Raw genomic sequence first — 15,435 nt, 5'->3', positions numbered from 1 at the left:
TCTTATACATTAAATATCTGCAGTACAGAGATGATTTCATCCTATAACTGATAATAACTCCAAGCCTCTAGGCTCATTGTTTAGAATGAGTGTAAATAGCAATTATTTTATGTTCAGTTCAGAAACTCTCTAGGGTTTTTCCTTCCCAGGTTGATATCTTTGTAATATAAATTGGATAATCTTTTGTCTCATTTCTAACCTAGCCCATAATCATTTGAACTGAGACTTTAATTTAGAAAGATCAAGGTTACCCAATGCATCCTGGGTCATCATCAGTCTACCTTGGTCTTGCCACTGCACTTTCATCATTCTGGAGGAGAGAGAGTGAGACTGATGACTTTGCACAAATCTACCTCACTTAAAGTCAATCCAATGGCAAGTCATACATCACCTTCATGATGTCATTGGTCCTCTTTGAGAACAAAAAATCTGAGGCAGACTTGTTTAAATGGCTTGCCCAGGGTTATACAACTAGTGCCTGAGGGCATATTTAAACTCAGATTTCCATGACTCTAGGCCAGAGGCTCTATCTATCCCCTGAGCTACCTAGCTGCCCAATGGTCTGAATGATGATCTAGAAAAGGAGATGGAAGGAAGGTAGGAGAACCAGAAGAGAGGAGTATCCTGAAAGCTTAGAAGAAAATATTTAGGAAGGCAGAGTGAGATTAAGAAAAAGCCATTGGATTTGGTAACTAAGAGGACATTAGTTACTTTGGGGAGAGCAATTTTGGTAGAAGGATAAGGTTGGAAGCTACTAATTTGAGAGTGAGAGGAGAGAAAGTGAAGGTGTCTATTGTATAAAGTAAGGAGTTTATCTTCAAAGGGCAGAAGAGATATAAGATGACAGAAGGGATGAAAGGATCAAGTGAGTGTTTTTTTAAGATAGAGGAAATGGGGGCACATTTGTAGGCTTTGAGAAATGAACAAGTAGAGAGAGGGTAAGTACTAGAGTGGGAAGCTGGAGAAGATGGCATGGAACGGGATCACTTGAACAAGTAGAAGGTCAGCTGGGTAAGGAGAAAGGCCACTTCATAATGTTACACAGGCCAAGGAGAGAGTGGCTGGACGCACTTGAGTGATGGGAGATGTGAAGAGGAGGGAAGAGGGAGCTCACAGCAAATGGCCTTTTTTGGGTAAAATATGAGGCAGAATTCTCAGCTGAGAGACTGTGGGGTGGAAGGACCATAAGAGGTTGAAAAGGGTTTACGAAAAGCTTTGGAAGAGCCTCTAGGGAGCGGGATGGTGAATTGATAAGGGAGGCATAGTAGGGCAGCCTGGTAACAGTGAAGGCCCAGTGGAGATCTTGTGTAACAAGTTTGTAGTGCATCAAGTCATAATGGTCAAGTGTTTCTGTATCTTTGTTCAGCAGCACATGCATAGGAGGGAACATGGAAAGTAATGGGAGTGATCCAAGGCTGGGGCTTGTATGGGAATAATCAGGGGTAAGAGGACGGGTGTTCAAGACAAGAGTCAAATTGGTTCATCAAAGGGTCAAGATGGAGAGAAGATGCTACAAGAGATGACCTGGGGGAAAGTTGAGGAGTAAAGAGATTGTGTGTAGATGAAGACTAGATTATATAAGAGAAAGCAGAGAGAGGTGGACAGCTAATTATTTATATAAGTACTTAATAAATGCTTGTTGGCGTGTGAGGATTTCTGAGCCTTAAAGCTGCTCCCAAGCAGAGATAGATGGCAATAGAGACACATCAGGAAGTGCTGGATAGAATGCTGGCCTCGGTCAGAAAGAAAAATAGCCATCAATTTGAAATGTGAAATCCCCAAAGGGCAACCTCTTGTACGATTTTCTGGCCAAACTCTGGATCAGCAGCAAGGTTGGATTTGCTCATGGAATATGACAGCATTCATTTCAGTAGGCACTGGAAGGTAAAGCTTTTATATATATATATTTTTTCACTTTTCAATTGCCTAGACTCACAGGGACTTACTGGGTTTGCTTGTGGAGACCATCCCTTTTTGGCAAGGGTGAGAAGTCTTGGGTAATGCTGCTTGGCTCTGTCCCCATCTTGCTAGTTAGGTCATGAAATCTGCATACTTTTAACCTCAGTTACTTCCAAAATAAATGTTAATAGCAGCTTGCTGTTTGCCTAACATGAGGATCAGAGAGTTGAAAAATATTGCTGAAGTTCCATGGTACAGTGGAGAGAGCTAAGCTTTTGGAGTCAGACCTGGGTACAACACTTGTCTTCCCTACTTAATACCAATGCAAGTCACTTCACCTGCCTGGACCTCCTGCTTCTCAACTGTAATATGAGGAGGTTGCATTAGATTTCTAAGGCCCTTTCAGCTCCAGATTGCTGGCCTTATATTTCAACTCTTTAACCCAAGTTTATTCCGATGAACTTTGAGGGAAAGAGTTATCTGCCAGTAATTGGAGGACTACCTAATCTTAAAATGTTAAGTCCAGTCCTTCTTCTGCATGATAAAACCCCCACCAGAGTTATGTGCTTTTTGCAGAGACATTGGCAGAGTTCATTTGCTCCAAACCAGGTTACATCCCATTGGCAGTATTGTGCTGACCTAATGAAGCAAAGAAATAGACCCCCATGCAAAAGCAAGGTTTGAATTTTAAAGATGTAACTAAAGTTATCTTTGAGTGCAATTAAAAAGAATATATCAAAATTAAAACCATTGTTAAAATTAATCAAAGATTTAGAAAGGTAGAACCAAACTCTCCAGCTGAAAATTACTGATTTAAACAATTGTTCTCACATTTTAAACTACATAATGAGGTAAAAATTACGAAGCCTCAGAGCATAGCTCTAAAGAGTAGTCTAAAACTGAAGTCAGAATGAAATGTTTTAGCTTTCAAAACTAAAAAGCAGAACAATTACTTCCTACAAAATGGTATAGGAAGAGGTTTCTGACCCCTGCTAATTGTTTTATTATTCTTCAGAGGGGAATACAGGCAGCATTTCCCAGGGTTTCCAGTAATTACACTCCATTCAATATCAGAAGAATTACAATAATTCTGCATGGAATATACTTGTGCCCTTTAGATGTAAAGCCTTTGGAGAAGTGGAAAAAACAACTTAAAGTAAATTAGCATGAAAATTATCATAGTTACTGTTTATTTGAGGGCTCTATATATCAGAGGCTAATTATACATTGTATGCCACATTTTCTTGAAGGTATTTGTAATATATTTCTCATGCTGACCAAAAGATGTATGAGTTTCAGGATCCTTTATAAAAGCACACTTGAACTTTACCATTTCTTCCTTTGTCCATGAGAAAATGTCTGAGCTTGGATAGTTCAGACTTATGTCACTTAATACTTACCAATGTCCTTAGAATAGCAGTAGTTACCAAGATCTTATGTGTATTCTTTTTAATATAAAAAATTGGGAATCTTCTATGAATCATTTTCATCTTGTATGAATTGATTTTTTTGAAGACCATTGAGTCTCTCTCAAATTCATTTTCTATAGTCTGGTAAGGCGAGAGGCCAGGGGGAGGTGTAGGGAATAGGAGGAGCACGGCAGCTCCAGAGCTTGAGAGTCACTTTCCCTGTGTGGAGTCTTATCAATTTTCTTGCTATTGTTAAAGTTAATTCCCCATCTCTATGGAGCTACCTTTAGAATATAAGCAGCTAAAACCTCGTTGAAAAAGCACACAAAGACTGAGGAGTACTCGCTAATGTTAAAATGCCATGTTAAAAGAAAACCTCCATAATAATATTCTCTGTTATGGAATGATGTTTACATATGTAAATATATATGTATGTATATATATATATGTATATATGTATGTATATATACACATATATGTGTGTGTATGTTTTTTTTTAAAAGAATTTAAACTCAGAAGAAATGAAAACAAAAAATTTACTTCCAATCATCTGAAAACCAAAGACTTTAAAAAGAATTAATATCAACCTTGAAACATACTTTAACCTAGAAGGCTAATAGACTTGAAAGGACAGTAAATCACAAATCAGTGTGGAGCAGCATATTCAGGTAGAATGTTTTTATAGCTACAGAGAGATTGACTGGATTTGTGATTTCATTGTTATAGGGAACTCCCAAGTGAGCAAACTCAGTCTACTCATGCAACTTAGAATCTTAGCACTAAGAGGTTTAGCAATTTGGCCACAATTACTCATCCCACATGTATCCAAGCAAGATTTGAACCCAGGTATTTCTAGCTTCAAAGTTATCTGTCCACTAGTCTATACTACCTGTTACCCACATCTACAATCAACTTATCTACCTTATTGTCTACTTACCTACCTACCTATTTATCTACCTACCTTCCTTTAGATCAGCTTAACTAGTATTTCTCAAGCACCAACAGAGGACCCATTGCTTGTTTTTGTTCATCTGACCCACAACTATAAAGCTGCTTAAGGGGATATAAAAGAAGTGTTTGGTGGGTCTCTGCTGGTCAGAAGTCTCATAACAAGTTGATTGAAACTAGAAATTGAACAAGTCATTAATGAACTCCCTAGGGAAAAATCTCGAGAGCCAGATGGATTCACAAGTGAATTCTACCAAACATTTAAAGAACAATTAATTCCAATACTATGTAAATTATTTGGAAAAATAGGTAAAGAAGGAGTATTGCCAAATTCCTTCTATGATGCAAATATAGTACTGATAAATTAAATCAGGAAGAGCCAAAACAGGGAAAGAAAATTACAGAACAATCTCCCTAATGAATATTGACACAAAAATTTTAAATAAAATATTAGCAAAGAGATTACAGCAACCTATCAGAAGCTTAATATGTATGATTTACTCCAAGAATGCTGGGCTGATTCAATATCAGGAAAACTATTACCATAATGAACCATATCAATAACAAAACCAACAGAAATCATTTGATAATATCAATAGATTCAGAAAAAGCTTTTGACAAAATGTAGTACCCATTCCTATTAAAAACACTGGAGAGCAAAGGAATAAAGGAAACTTTCCTTAAAATAATAAGTAGTATCTATCCAAAACCAACAACAAGAATTATTTGTAATGGAGAGAATCTGGACACATTCCCAATAAGATCAGGGGTGAAATGAAATGAGAATGCCCATTATCACCATTATTATTTGACACTGTATTAGAAATGTTGATTTAACAAAAAGAAAAAAAAGAAAATAAAGGAATTAGAATAGGCAATGAGGAAATAAAACTATTAATCTTTGTAGATGATATGATGATATACTTAGAGAATCCTAGAAAATCATCGAAAATCTACTCGAAACAATTAACAGCTTTAGCAAAGTTGCAGCATATAAAATAAACTCCCATAAATCATCAGCATTTCTATATATCACTGACAAAGCCCATCAGCAAGAAATAGAAAGAGAAATTCCATTTAAAATGACTGTAGACAAAATAAAATACTTGGGGTCTACCTGCCAAGACAAACCCAAGAACTATATGAACATAATTACAAGTTGATTGAAACTCTCAAGAGTAAGTAAAACAAACTGTTTTAGCACTTTCTAGAAGACCACAGTACTTCAAGAAGGGCTCAACATTTTGGGATTTTTAGTGCTTGTCCCATTATACCCAGAACTGAACTGTTAGTACTAATTTTTCTGCAAAATATTTTAAAGTATGGCCTAGACTTGAGAGTGAAAGAATGAGAGGAGTTTACTAAATGATAGCAATATTATTTTAATAAATATCATGAAGAGTGCCAAAGTATAGTTGTTGGGTTTTTTTTTTAACTTCTGGACATGAAAATCAGAAGTTGTGAGTTTGAATCTTGCCTGTTATTTTCTATCTATGAGATCCTAGGTAAGCCATTGACCTAAGAGTGGTAATTCCTTGTTTGAAGAATTAAGGTAGGATGGGGTTGGATGGACCAAGGGGTCTCTAAAGACCATTCCAATTATAAATCTATTATCCTGTCAGTCAAATAACAGGAATCTTCTAGTCACTTTCTGTAAGAAGTCAAAGAGAAAGATCAGTCTATTGATTGAGATAACTGAGATCTTTGAGATGCCTCACTGCTGTCTGTTCGGTCTCCTTTCTGCTAGCTCATCACCTTGATTCTTGGTGAACGAGCAATTTGCAAATATCCCAGCTAGAAAATTCCCAAGAATGGGCTGGCTCCTCTGCAAAAAGTTCCTACTTCCATAAATTTTATATCTGTTATTTTCCTTTGATAGTATTTAGAACTAGGTGGAATAGAAGACAAATGCTAGATTTGGAATAGGAAGGTAGGAAATAACAGGCAAGATTCAAACCCAGAGCTTCTGATTCCACATTCATCACTTTAAAAACCAACTATGATAACTTTGGCGTTTTTCATGATGCTTTTATTTATGAAAATAGTGTTGCTTTCATTTAGTTCAAATACTGCTTTAGGCACTAGCTGAGTGACCTTTCAATAAGTTACTTAAACTCTCTTAGCCTTGGTTTCCTGATCTGTAATATGGGGATAATAATATTGCTTGCTTCCCAGGGTTGTTATGAAGATGAAATAAGATAATATATATGAAGTGTTTTTCAAATCTTACAGTGCTATTCAGGTTTAAGCGATCTTAAAACTCTACGAAGACTTTTGGAAGACCATGTATAAATGCTAGTCATCATCATCATTATGTTATCAATCTTCTATTATATTTATTTACTTATTTTTAAAATTCATTTTTAAAACATTTGAGTTCCCAGTTCTCTCCCTTCATTATCCATTGAGAAGGCAAGCAATACGATATCAATCATACATGTGAAATCATGCAAAACATATTTCCATAATAGCCATGTTACCAAAAAAAAGCAAGAAAAAAAAGTGGAAAAATTATGCTTCAATTTGCATTCAAAGTTCATCAATTTTCCTTTTGGAGGTAGATAGCATTTTTCATCATGAATTCTTTAGAATTATCTTGGATCATTGTATTGATCAAAGAAGCCAAGTCTTATATAGATGATCATCATTGCAATCTTGTAATTGTTCTGGTTTTGCTCACTTCACTTTGCATTTTACTATTACTATTAATCAAAGGCAGGTAAACAAGTACAAAAACAAACTAGCTGATGTTGGTTGCTATAATATCACGTAGGCAAATAGATTTTTTAAAAATCTCTTAAAGTTTCAATAGCCTTTCTTAAAGAGAATCTTACAAACAACTTCAGTTAGATAAATTTCAATAAGTTACAGAAAAATGAACCAAAATTAGGGACAAGATTTTCAATTTATACTTTCACTCAAATCTCTAATTTAAAAAAAAACTAATTTTTTGTTTGTTTTATGTGTTTTCTAAGCTAGGGCCCACTGGCACAGATCTGTGACCATTGTTAATCTATATGACTTCTAAAGGCAATGACTTCCCAAGATGATTGAAGAAGGCCTCTAGTTGTCTTCATAATTTCTTAATTGGTTTTTGGCTCTAAATGCTACAATTCTATGAGCCAATCATCCCATATCCTCATTTCCCAACCATCAGTCTACCAGCCAGTATCTTTCTGTAAAGTTCTTACTTCCACGGAGTTTTACTTCTTAAAAAACTGGTCATTTTACAAAACTAATTCTTTCTTGATCCTGTGCCTTACTTCCCTCTTAATGTTTCACTTGCTCAAAGCCTTGTTTAGATTGGGAAATACTAGTCTGTATCTCAGCGTAAAACCTTCTGTAATCCCCATGTGAAGGATCAGCTCTAGCTCTTCAGCCATTGACCCTGAAGTTCCATGTTTCAGCAGATGTCATCATACCTGCTGCAGGCCACAAGCAAAAGAATCAAGAGGAGGAAACAGAATGTTCTCCCACATCCTCTTTTGGTGTCTTTATTTTTGAACTCTTGTTCCCAGCTCCTCCCAGATGCCCTGGCTACAGAGGACCTTCCCTAACCTATGACTAACGTTCTCCCTCCAGGCATTCTCTCCCTGAGAAGTGACCCCCTCGCCACACTCCTTACCAAAACTTGAGTGTCTCACTCTGAAATGAGCTGCCCTCAACCATTAGAAAGACTTTGATCAGCTCCTTCCACATATAGTGTCTGTAGCTTCAAGGAGTTCAATGTACTACTCCTTCCAGGTGTGTTTGCAATAAAGAGCAATGGCCACAATTCCTCAACAAAAAGAAATGGGAGAATTTCTGGCATTGGATCAGAGAAGTGGAAAAGATTATTTCTTTGGGATGGGGACGATCATCACTTATAAATACATAGGAGGTCATCTTTTCTAATCTGTAACTGAACTCTGTAACATCCCTCCAAAGTAATCATTCTCTTGATATTTGAACATCTCTTCTCTCCTTGCTCTCCCTCCTGAGAAGAGAACCTTCTATTTCCCAAGTGATAGTTCCAATTTTCTCTTTTTAATTAACCTAAAACTGTATTTTCATAGCTTTCAATTATTGCTTTTTTTAGGTAAGTCTATTCATTCTTGTCCAACAGTAGCATACAATCTCCTATACTTCCCATGTCTGTAATGCTCTCCTTTTCATCTCTACCTCTTAACATCTTTAGCTTTTTTCAAGATTCAGCCCAAAATCCAGCTCCCATTCAAAATCTTTTTTTCATCCCACGTTTTCCTCCATCCCCTTTCCTTTTCCTCCATCCCATTTATAGGTATTCTCTTTCTCTGTAAATCACTTTCTATATGCCTTGTGTAGACTAGCTTCAATGCCTATCACTTAATTGAAAATGCATCACTTCTCCAAAGTTTCTAATGATTTTTTCCATTGCTATATCTGATAGCCTTTTCTTAGTTCTTATCCTTTTTTGATTTCTTTGGACCATTTGACAAAGTTGTCCATCCTTTTCCTCTTAGAAATTAATCCTTTCTCAGTTTTCATGATGCTGTTTCCTAATTTTCTACCTATTTGACAGCTTCTACTTAGCCTCCTTTGCTGATTCATTATCCATAAGGGACTTCCTAACATCCATGTGCCCTATAGTTCTGTCCTAGGTCCTCCTGTATGTTCTTTTGATACTCTTCTCTTGGTGATCTCCTCAGTTTCATGAGTTTAATTATTATCTCTCTTGATGACATATTTATTTTGCACATTTTAATGTATTTATTTGAATACAACTTGTCTCTTTAGCAGAATAGAATGTAAGTTATTGAAAGGAGGGATTGTTCTATTTTTGTCTTAGCATCTCCTGGGCCTGGCACTTAACATTTTTCATAGTGAGCAAGGTCAGGATAAACTTTAGCTGAGTTAACAAAAGTTTAAGACTTCCATGTAGAAGTTGATTTTGTGAGACCATGTTCAGGTTCCCCTCTTGTAATATGCTTTTTTGGTTTAATCCAGTTCTAGGGAAATTGTCAGATGGTCAAATATGATCACCTAGGAATCCTGAAGGGGACATGAAAACTCATCAATAGCAGTGTGGTATTGTTATTATTGTCCAGTTGTTTTGCAGTCATGTCTGACTCTTCCTGACCCCATTTGGAATTTTTCTTGGCACAGATACTAGAGTACTTGCTCTCTCCTTCTCTAGCTCATTTTGGTTAAGTGACGAGCTAGGAAGTATCTGAGGCCAGATTTGGACTCAGGAAGATGAGTTTTCCTGACTTTCAGACCCAGCACTGAGCCATCTAACTGTCCATAGTAAAGTACAACTCCAAGAATAGTGATGTTGGGGCTTTTTTTCCCTTTGCTTATTTTATCAAATAAAAGGGGGAGAGGAAGTGGAACACAGGTGTAGAATGAGTTTAGAACTACTCCTCAACATCTCACCTAATTAGAATTTATCATCTTTGTGGAATTTTAGTTTTTTCCCTAAAGTAATGTAACTTGAATCAATATTATTTCTAAATTATTTCTGAGAAGCCTCTGGGTCATATACATTATAAAAGGTATGATTTCTCATCACACCATCTATAGCTGCAATAAATAATGGTTGTTTTCTTGGCAGATTCTATCACTTGCTACACTGATGTGATTTTTTTCCCCCTTCTTTTTAGCGCATGATTGCTAACACGGTCAGAACGGTGAGGTACTGCAGGAGCCAGCCTTTCAGTAAGTTATACACTACATACTGCCTCAATGGCATGACTATATTTTTAATAAAAATATTAATAAAGCTCAAGATGCCAGGTAACTTGATCAACATTATACTTCAAACTCCCAGAGGACTTAAAGACCTGTTGGATTTAGGGCTTTCCTTTGCATTTAGGTTATTGTAAAACTAAACAGTAAAAATAGGAAAACTATTCTAAGAATGAATTTAAGCAGGGGTAGGGGGGAGGAGAGAATAATTTAAGAAGACTAGTCTGATGTTCCCAACATGGCCTTTGAAGTTACATAGAAAAAGATTATGTCAAGCTTGCCCAGCTGATCCAGCCTTATCCTAGCTCTTCCTCTGACTCATTGTTTGATGTTGGGTAATTCACTTAAACCTTTTATGACTCAGTTCCATCATTTATAAACAGGAGTAGATAATATATATCATCGGTCCAGGAGCGTTGTGAGAATTAATTAATGTTTGTGATATATTTGCAAAAAGTACTGTACAAAGAAACAGTATTTTTTTGTTCCCTATATTCACCAGATGGGTTTAATTTTTGTAAAGCACCAGAGTAATTGGCACAATAAAATGCATGAACAGAATCACAATAACGTGGTGTCACTGAATTTAGCCTGGAGCACCATGTTATCTTGGCACCTTGGTCCTAGCTTTGATGTAGGTCCTGAGTAGGTGGGCTACTAGATAGGTAGGTGAGAGAAATCTGGCTCCCTAAAACTGGGCTGGAGAAGGGAGGAGGTGTACTTTGTGGTATGTTGTGATTGTTGACTTTATTTCATTAGTCATTTTTAGAAATTTGGATATTAACCCATAATTAATATGTCATAGAAGTGACTCTATACGTCTACTTGGTGCCATCCTCTCTGATAAATGCTATGAATTGCAGTTGCCTTTATAGACATAAAGACTGTTATTATCACTAAGCATTACTATGATTTTTGTCCCTGTGATACATCACAATAAATATAACTAACATTTGTGTAATGCTTTATAGTTTACAGAGCAGTTCACGTATGTTATTTCATTTGTTCTTCACAATAGTCCTGTGAGGTAAATGCTATAAATATAACCCCCCATTTTATAAATGAGGAAACTGAGACACAGAGTGATTAACCTGTGTCAGAGGTAGCTCTGAGTTCATGGCCTTCTTCCTCCAAGTCCAGTCTCTAATCATCAGGCAATATTGAATCTCTACCCTACTAGATATCACATGTTTCTTTTCTTCTCAGGACTTCAGCTGTACTAGGGTCACTTAAGATGCTGATGTCCTATTAGTACCTATTTTTATTTTAGACTCACTGCTTCAGGAGAAAAGGAACTAGGGAGGGTTAGTGTGGTAAAGATTGACACTATTGGGAAATTGGGAGATTAGGAAAGGCAAGTAAATACCATCTCTAAAGACAGATGCCCTTGTAGTCCCTATTATGTGCTTCCCCATGGGAACAGACCAAATAGGTCAGAGGAGTCACCAAACTATTCTACTCAGATTCTGTTGGGATCTGGGAGTGACTGGCATTCCTTAAGGAATAGTAATTAGATAATGAAGAAAGAGGTGCCTCTCCAAGTACCTCTGACAGAGTCCCATAGGCCTTCCTGTAAATATACCCTGCATGAAGGAGAGGGTGGGCCCTAGGGATCTGCACATTTGCATTCTGCTCCATTTTCTCCAAGAGGAGAAGAAAAACCAGTTTGTAAAATAATGTGTACTGCATTTGTTGAAGTTATCTGTAACTGCTGGTAAACAACAGCTGCTCAGCTCTGAAGTCAACAATCTATAGATAAAGCTATAGGAATAGAGTTATAAACATTGCAACACTATGGACAATGTAATTACAGTATATTGTATAGGGAGGGTATATTGCCAGCAAAAAGAGATGAAATTAAACTCAATGTTTTCCTCGCTCAGTCCAGTGAGGGATTAATTCTGGATGATTGGTATCCTGATGAGTTTCTTCTTATCCAAGTAAGGGCTTCTGAATCCACACGGTGTTCTCTGTTCAGCCCTAAAATGCTCTCCTTCACCCGTTTTGCAAAGGTACATTTCCTTTGCTTTTGGGAATGGTGAGAAGAAAGGGAGGAAACATCTGTGTGTGTGTGTGACAGAGAGAGACAGAGAGACAGAGAGAGAGACAGAGAGAAAGAGACAGACAGAGAGAGAGAGAGAGAGAGAGAGAGAAGAGAGAGAGAGAGAGAGAGAGACAGAGAGAGAGAGAGAGACAGAGAGAGAGAGAGAGAGAGAGACAGACAGAGAGACAGAGAGACAGAGAGACCAGAGAGAGGCAGAGAGAAAGAGAGAGAGAGAGAGAGAGAGAGAGAGAGAGAGAGAGAGAGAGAAAGAAAGAAAATAAGAGGAGAGGGTTTACAAAAGGCAGCATGGCATAGGGGAAAGAGCCTGAACTGAGATGCATAGCCCTGGCCTTACCACCACTAATCCACCTTGTGACCTTGGACACAAGTGACAGCCTCTGTGGGCCTCTAATAAATATAAAAGTGTTGGACTAGGTGATCCTTTAGATTTCCTTCCCCTACGGTACTATAAACCTGTAATTCTGGAGTCCTACCATAGAGTAGTGGAGCTCCCTCTGAAATGCCAGGCCCCAGCTGGGTCAGGGAATGTTGTTTAGCAGGAAGAGTGGCGTCAACCCTTTGGATTGGGGCTTTATTTTTTCAAATAGAGAAGAGTGGTATAATAAAAAGAGACTTGAACTATGAAAGACCAGAACCACAATCCAGTGTCATTACCTACCAGCTGTTTTTTTACTTTGGTCAGCTTGTGGAACCTCAATTTCTTCATCACTAAAATGAGAATGATGTTTGACTGCCTGCCTCACAGGGATGTAAGAAAGGAGATTTAAAAACCACAATAAAATCTAAGCTTCTTTTACATACAGAGAGGCCTCAATAAAGTGAAAACAGGTACTTTTATATAATGAGGGAAGTGAACATTTGGTATCATGAATCCAGCCACTCCAGAAGTGGCACTGGAACAAAAGTAAATATTTCAGTTTTGCAGGGAGGTCATACAAGCAAGAAAGGAAATTACTCCTTCAAACTCAGGGCTTATTTCTTTAACCTTGTCCGAAATGAAAATTAAAAACAGTAGTCAGTAAACAGTATAATACACAGCTAGCAGAGGTTAGATTGATTCTTACCTAGAAAAGAAAGGCTTCAAGTTAGATTGATAGGAAGAAGGAAAAAGACAAGTCAGTAAATTTTAGCATGTTATCAATGTTAGATGTGCCCTCAGATAGTTGATTTGATATTCACTCTGGCAAGATGCTAGGGAAAACATCAAATGAGGAAATTTGACATAGGAAGAGAAAATCATTAAGAGAAATTACTTTTAATGTCTCCTATTAAATATTAATAAGTTAAAATAGTGTAGTGATTATTATTAAAAGATAAATTGATCACTTTAATACTGACCATGAAAATAGTACAATAGCAACTTGTCAGTGGCTTGGGGTACAATGAAAGATTTATTGACTCCCAGCATTAAAGGCAGCAAATAGTTGAAAAGAATAAAGTCATTTGATATTTAACAGGTTGACTATGTAATAACCTGTGCTCTTTTCCTGTGTCATCAGATCCTGACGCAGCCCTTGCTAATAAGAACCATCAGGATGTCCGGGGCTATGTCCGACAATTAAACGTGATTGACAACCAGAGAACATTATCCCAGATGTCACACAGATTAGAGCCTCGCCGAGCATGAAGATTTAAAGGGACTAAAACAATGGTTCATTTCCGGTCCACAATCTGCCTAAAAAAAAAAAATGCTATTTCTATTACAACTGTACTGCCATATGGAACTTTATGAAACAAACAAAATATTAGTGAAAACAATCCCTGGGCACTGCCCATCACACCAGCTACATGGCAATGAAGACAATGTGACATTGTGGAAAGAGTATTGAACTAGGTGCCGGGAGGTCTGGGTTCTAGTCTCAGCTCTGCCCCTAACTAGCTGTGTGGCTTTGGGTAGCTCAATTTCTCTGAGCCTCCGTCTCCTCATTTGTAAAATGGGGATAATAAAAGCTGTTCTGCCTACCTCACAGGGCTGTTGTGAGGATCAAAAAAGACCGTGTATGTGAAAGTACTTCGAAGGCTCTCAAGTACTATCAGAACGTGAGACATTAGAAAAAGGAAGATATTTGGCTTGTGAAATGCTTGTAGGCTGTAGCTTCAGGAATGCCCGGTTGGTATACAGCTTAATTCATTTTGAAGTACATCACTGTCTTTGCTGTAATATAAAAACTACAGTAAAATCCAATAGATCTATAGTCAGTGACAAGCACACGGTAAAATCCTACCTGTCTCCAACACCTTTGTATAGGAGGAAGATACTGGCAGAACTGATGGGGAACTTCTCTAAGGGAGGGCAGTAGGAATAGATTCCATGGTTTTGAATCCACGAAGTAATGTGTTGTTAACAAAGATCCATGGAAGGTCAAGATAGAGTTAGGGATGATGTTCTCATCCTCATGGCTTCACCTCTGAGAGAACTTGAGTTTGCATACTACTGTACAACATTGGAGCTGTTTGTGTAAACTTGGAAGGACTGGTCTCTAATTTTTTGAAGGATAACTAGAATTATATTTATGTTTACAATATAACCTTTTTTAAAAACTGACCAAATCAGGATTACATAGGAATTCGAGTACTGAGGTTGTTAAAATTGTCATAGCAAAAGTAGAAAATGACATTGAAAAAAGAGCACAATATGCACAAAACATCTTTGTTTTTTTTCAAAATAAAAATATTTTCCTGGGCATTAAAAAACACTTTACTATTAATTACAAATTGTTGTTACTGGCAAAAAAAAATATTTTCTGGACTTAAACACTATTACAGATATCTTAATTTTCAGCAATTGTTTTGCACTTTCAGGTAGAATGTAAATAAAAATGTTTATTCAATGAAAGTTATAAAGTATTTATTTGCTACATAGCCAGTATTGTGCCAAAATCATTACTTTTTTATTTATTTTGTTTAGCATGTAATTGGAGTACAGGTTTTTATTTCACCTTTATAATTTGGCAGCATTTAATGTGTAGGAACCATGTGATGTATATATATCTTCTGTAAATAGCATTCAGGATCTTCATTAAATAGAAATGCTGAAAAAATGTGTTTGCATCTTTATGTATTTTTTTTAATGACAATTTCAGGGGATGGTCCAGATCCATGATTTCATCACATTAGAGAATCCCTAGTGAGTAATCTCTCTCATCTAAGGCAGATCAACCTGTGTTCAGCAACTTGATATCTGAGAATCCTGAGAAGTTAGGTTATTAACCAGATCCACACAGCAAGTACGTTTCAGGGCAGTTTTTGAACTGAGGCCTTCCTGATTGAGCCCAGCTCTCTATTTTCTACACCCTACTTTCTCTCCCTACCAGTATGGTGAATTGGATTTGAAAGTAGCCTCTAAGGGGTATCTGCAATCGCCTTCTTTGACCCATTTGTTGGAGTTTAAAAAGAAGGTATCCACAA

General features: G+C 37.0%; 1 protein-coding gene across 8 annotated transcripts in view; it reads left to right on the top strand.

Annotated features, from left to right (window-relative positions):
* Window positions 1-14,913, top strand: part of RAPGEF4 (Rap guanine nucleotide exchange factor 4) — a 329,401-nt gene extending 314,488 nt beyond the window's left edge. For 6 of the 8 annotated variants that reach the window (XM_051991059.1, XM_051991058.1, XM_051991057.1 and 3 more), the window contains 2 exons: window positions 9,878-9,932; window positions 13,527-14,913. In XM_051991059.1, coding sequence (XP_051847019.1) covers window positions 9,878-9,932; window positions 13,527-13,654 — 183 coding nt within the window. In that variant the 3' untranslated portion in view covers window positions 13,655-14,913. The remainder of the gene's footprint in view (window positions 1-9,877; window positions 9,933-13,526) is intronic. The other 2 variants (XM_051991061.1, XM_051991060.1) reach the window with 2 other exon arrangements.
* Window positions 14,914-15,435: the final 522 nt, after the last annotated feature.

Source organism: Antechinus flavipes, chromosome 3, assembly GCF_016432865.1.
Source record: "Antechinus flavipes isolate AdamAnt ecotype Samford, QLD, Australia chromosome 3, AdamAnt_v2, whole genome shotgun sequence".
Lineage (NCBI taxonomy): Eukaryota > Metazoa > Chordata > Mammalia > Dasyuromorphia > Dasyuridae > Antechinus > Antechinus flavipes.
This window is presented reverse-complemented; position numbering and strand designations above follow the sequence as displayed.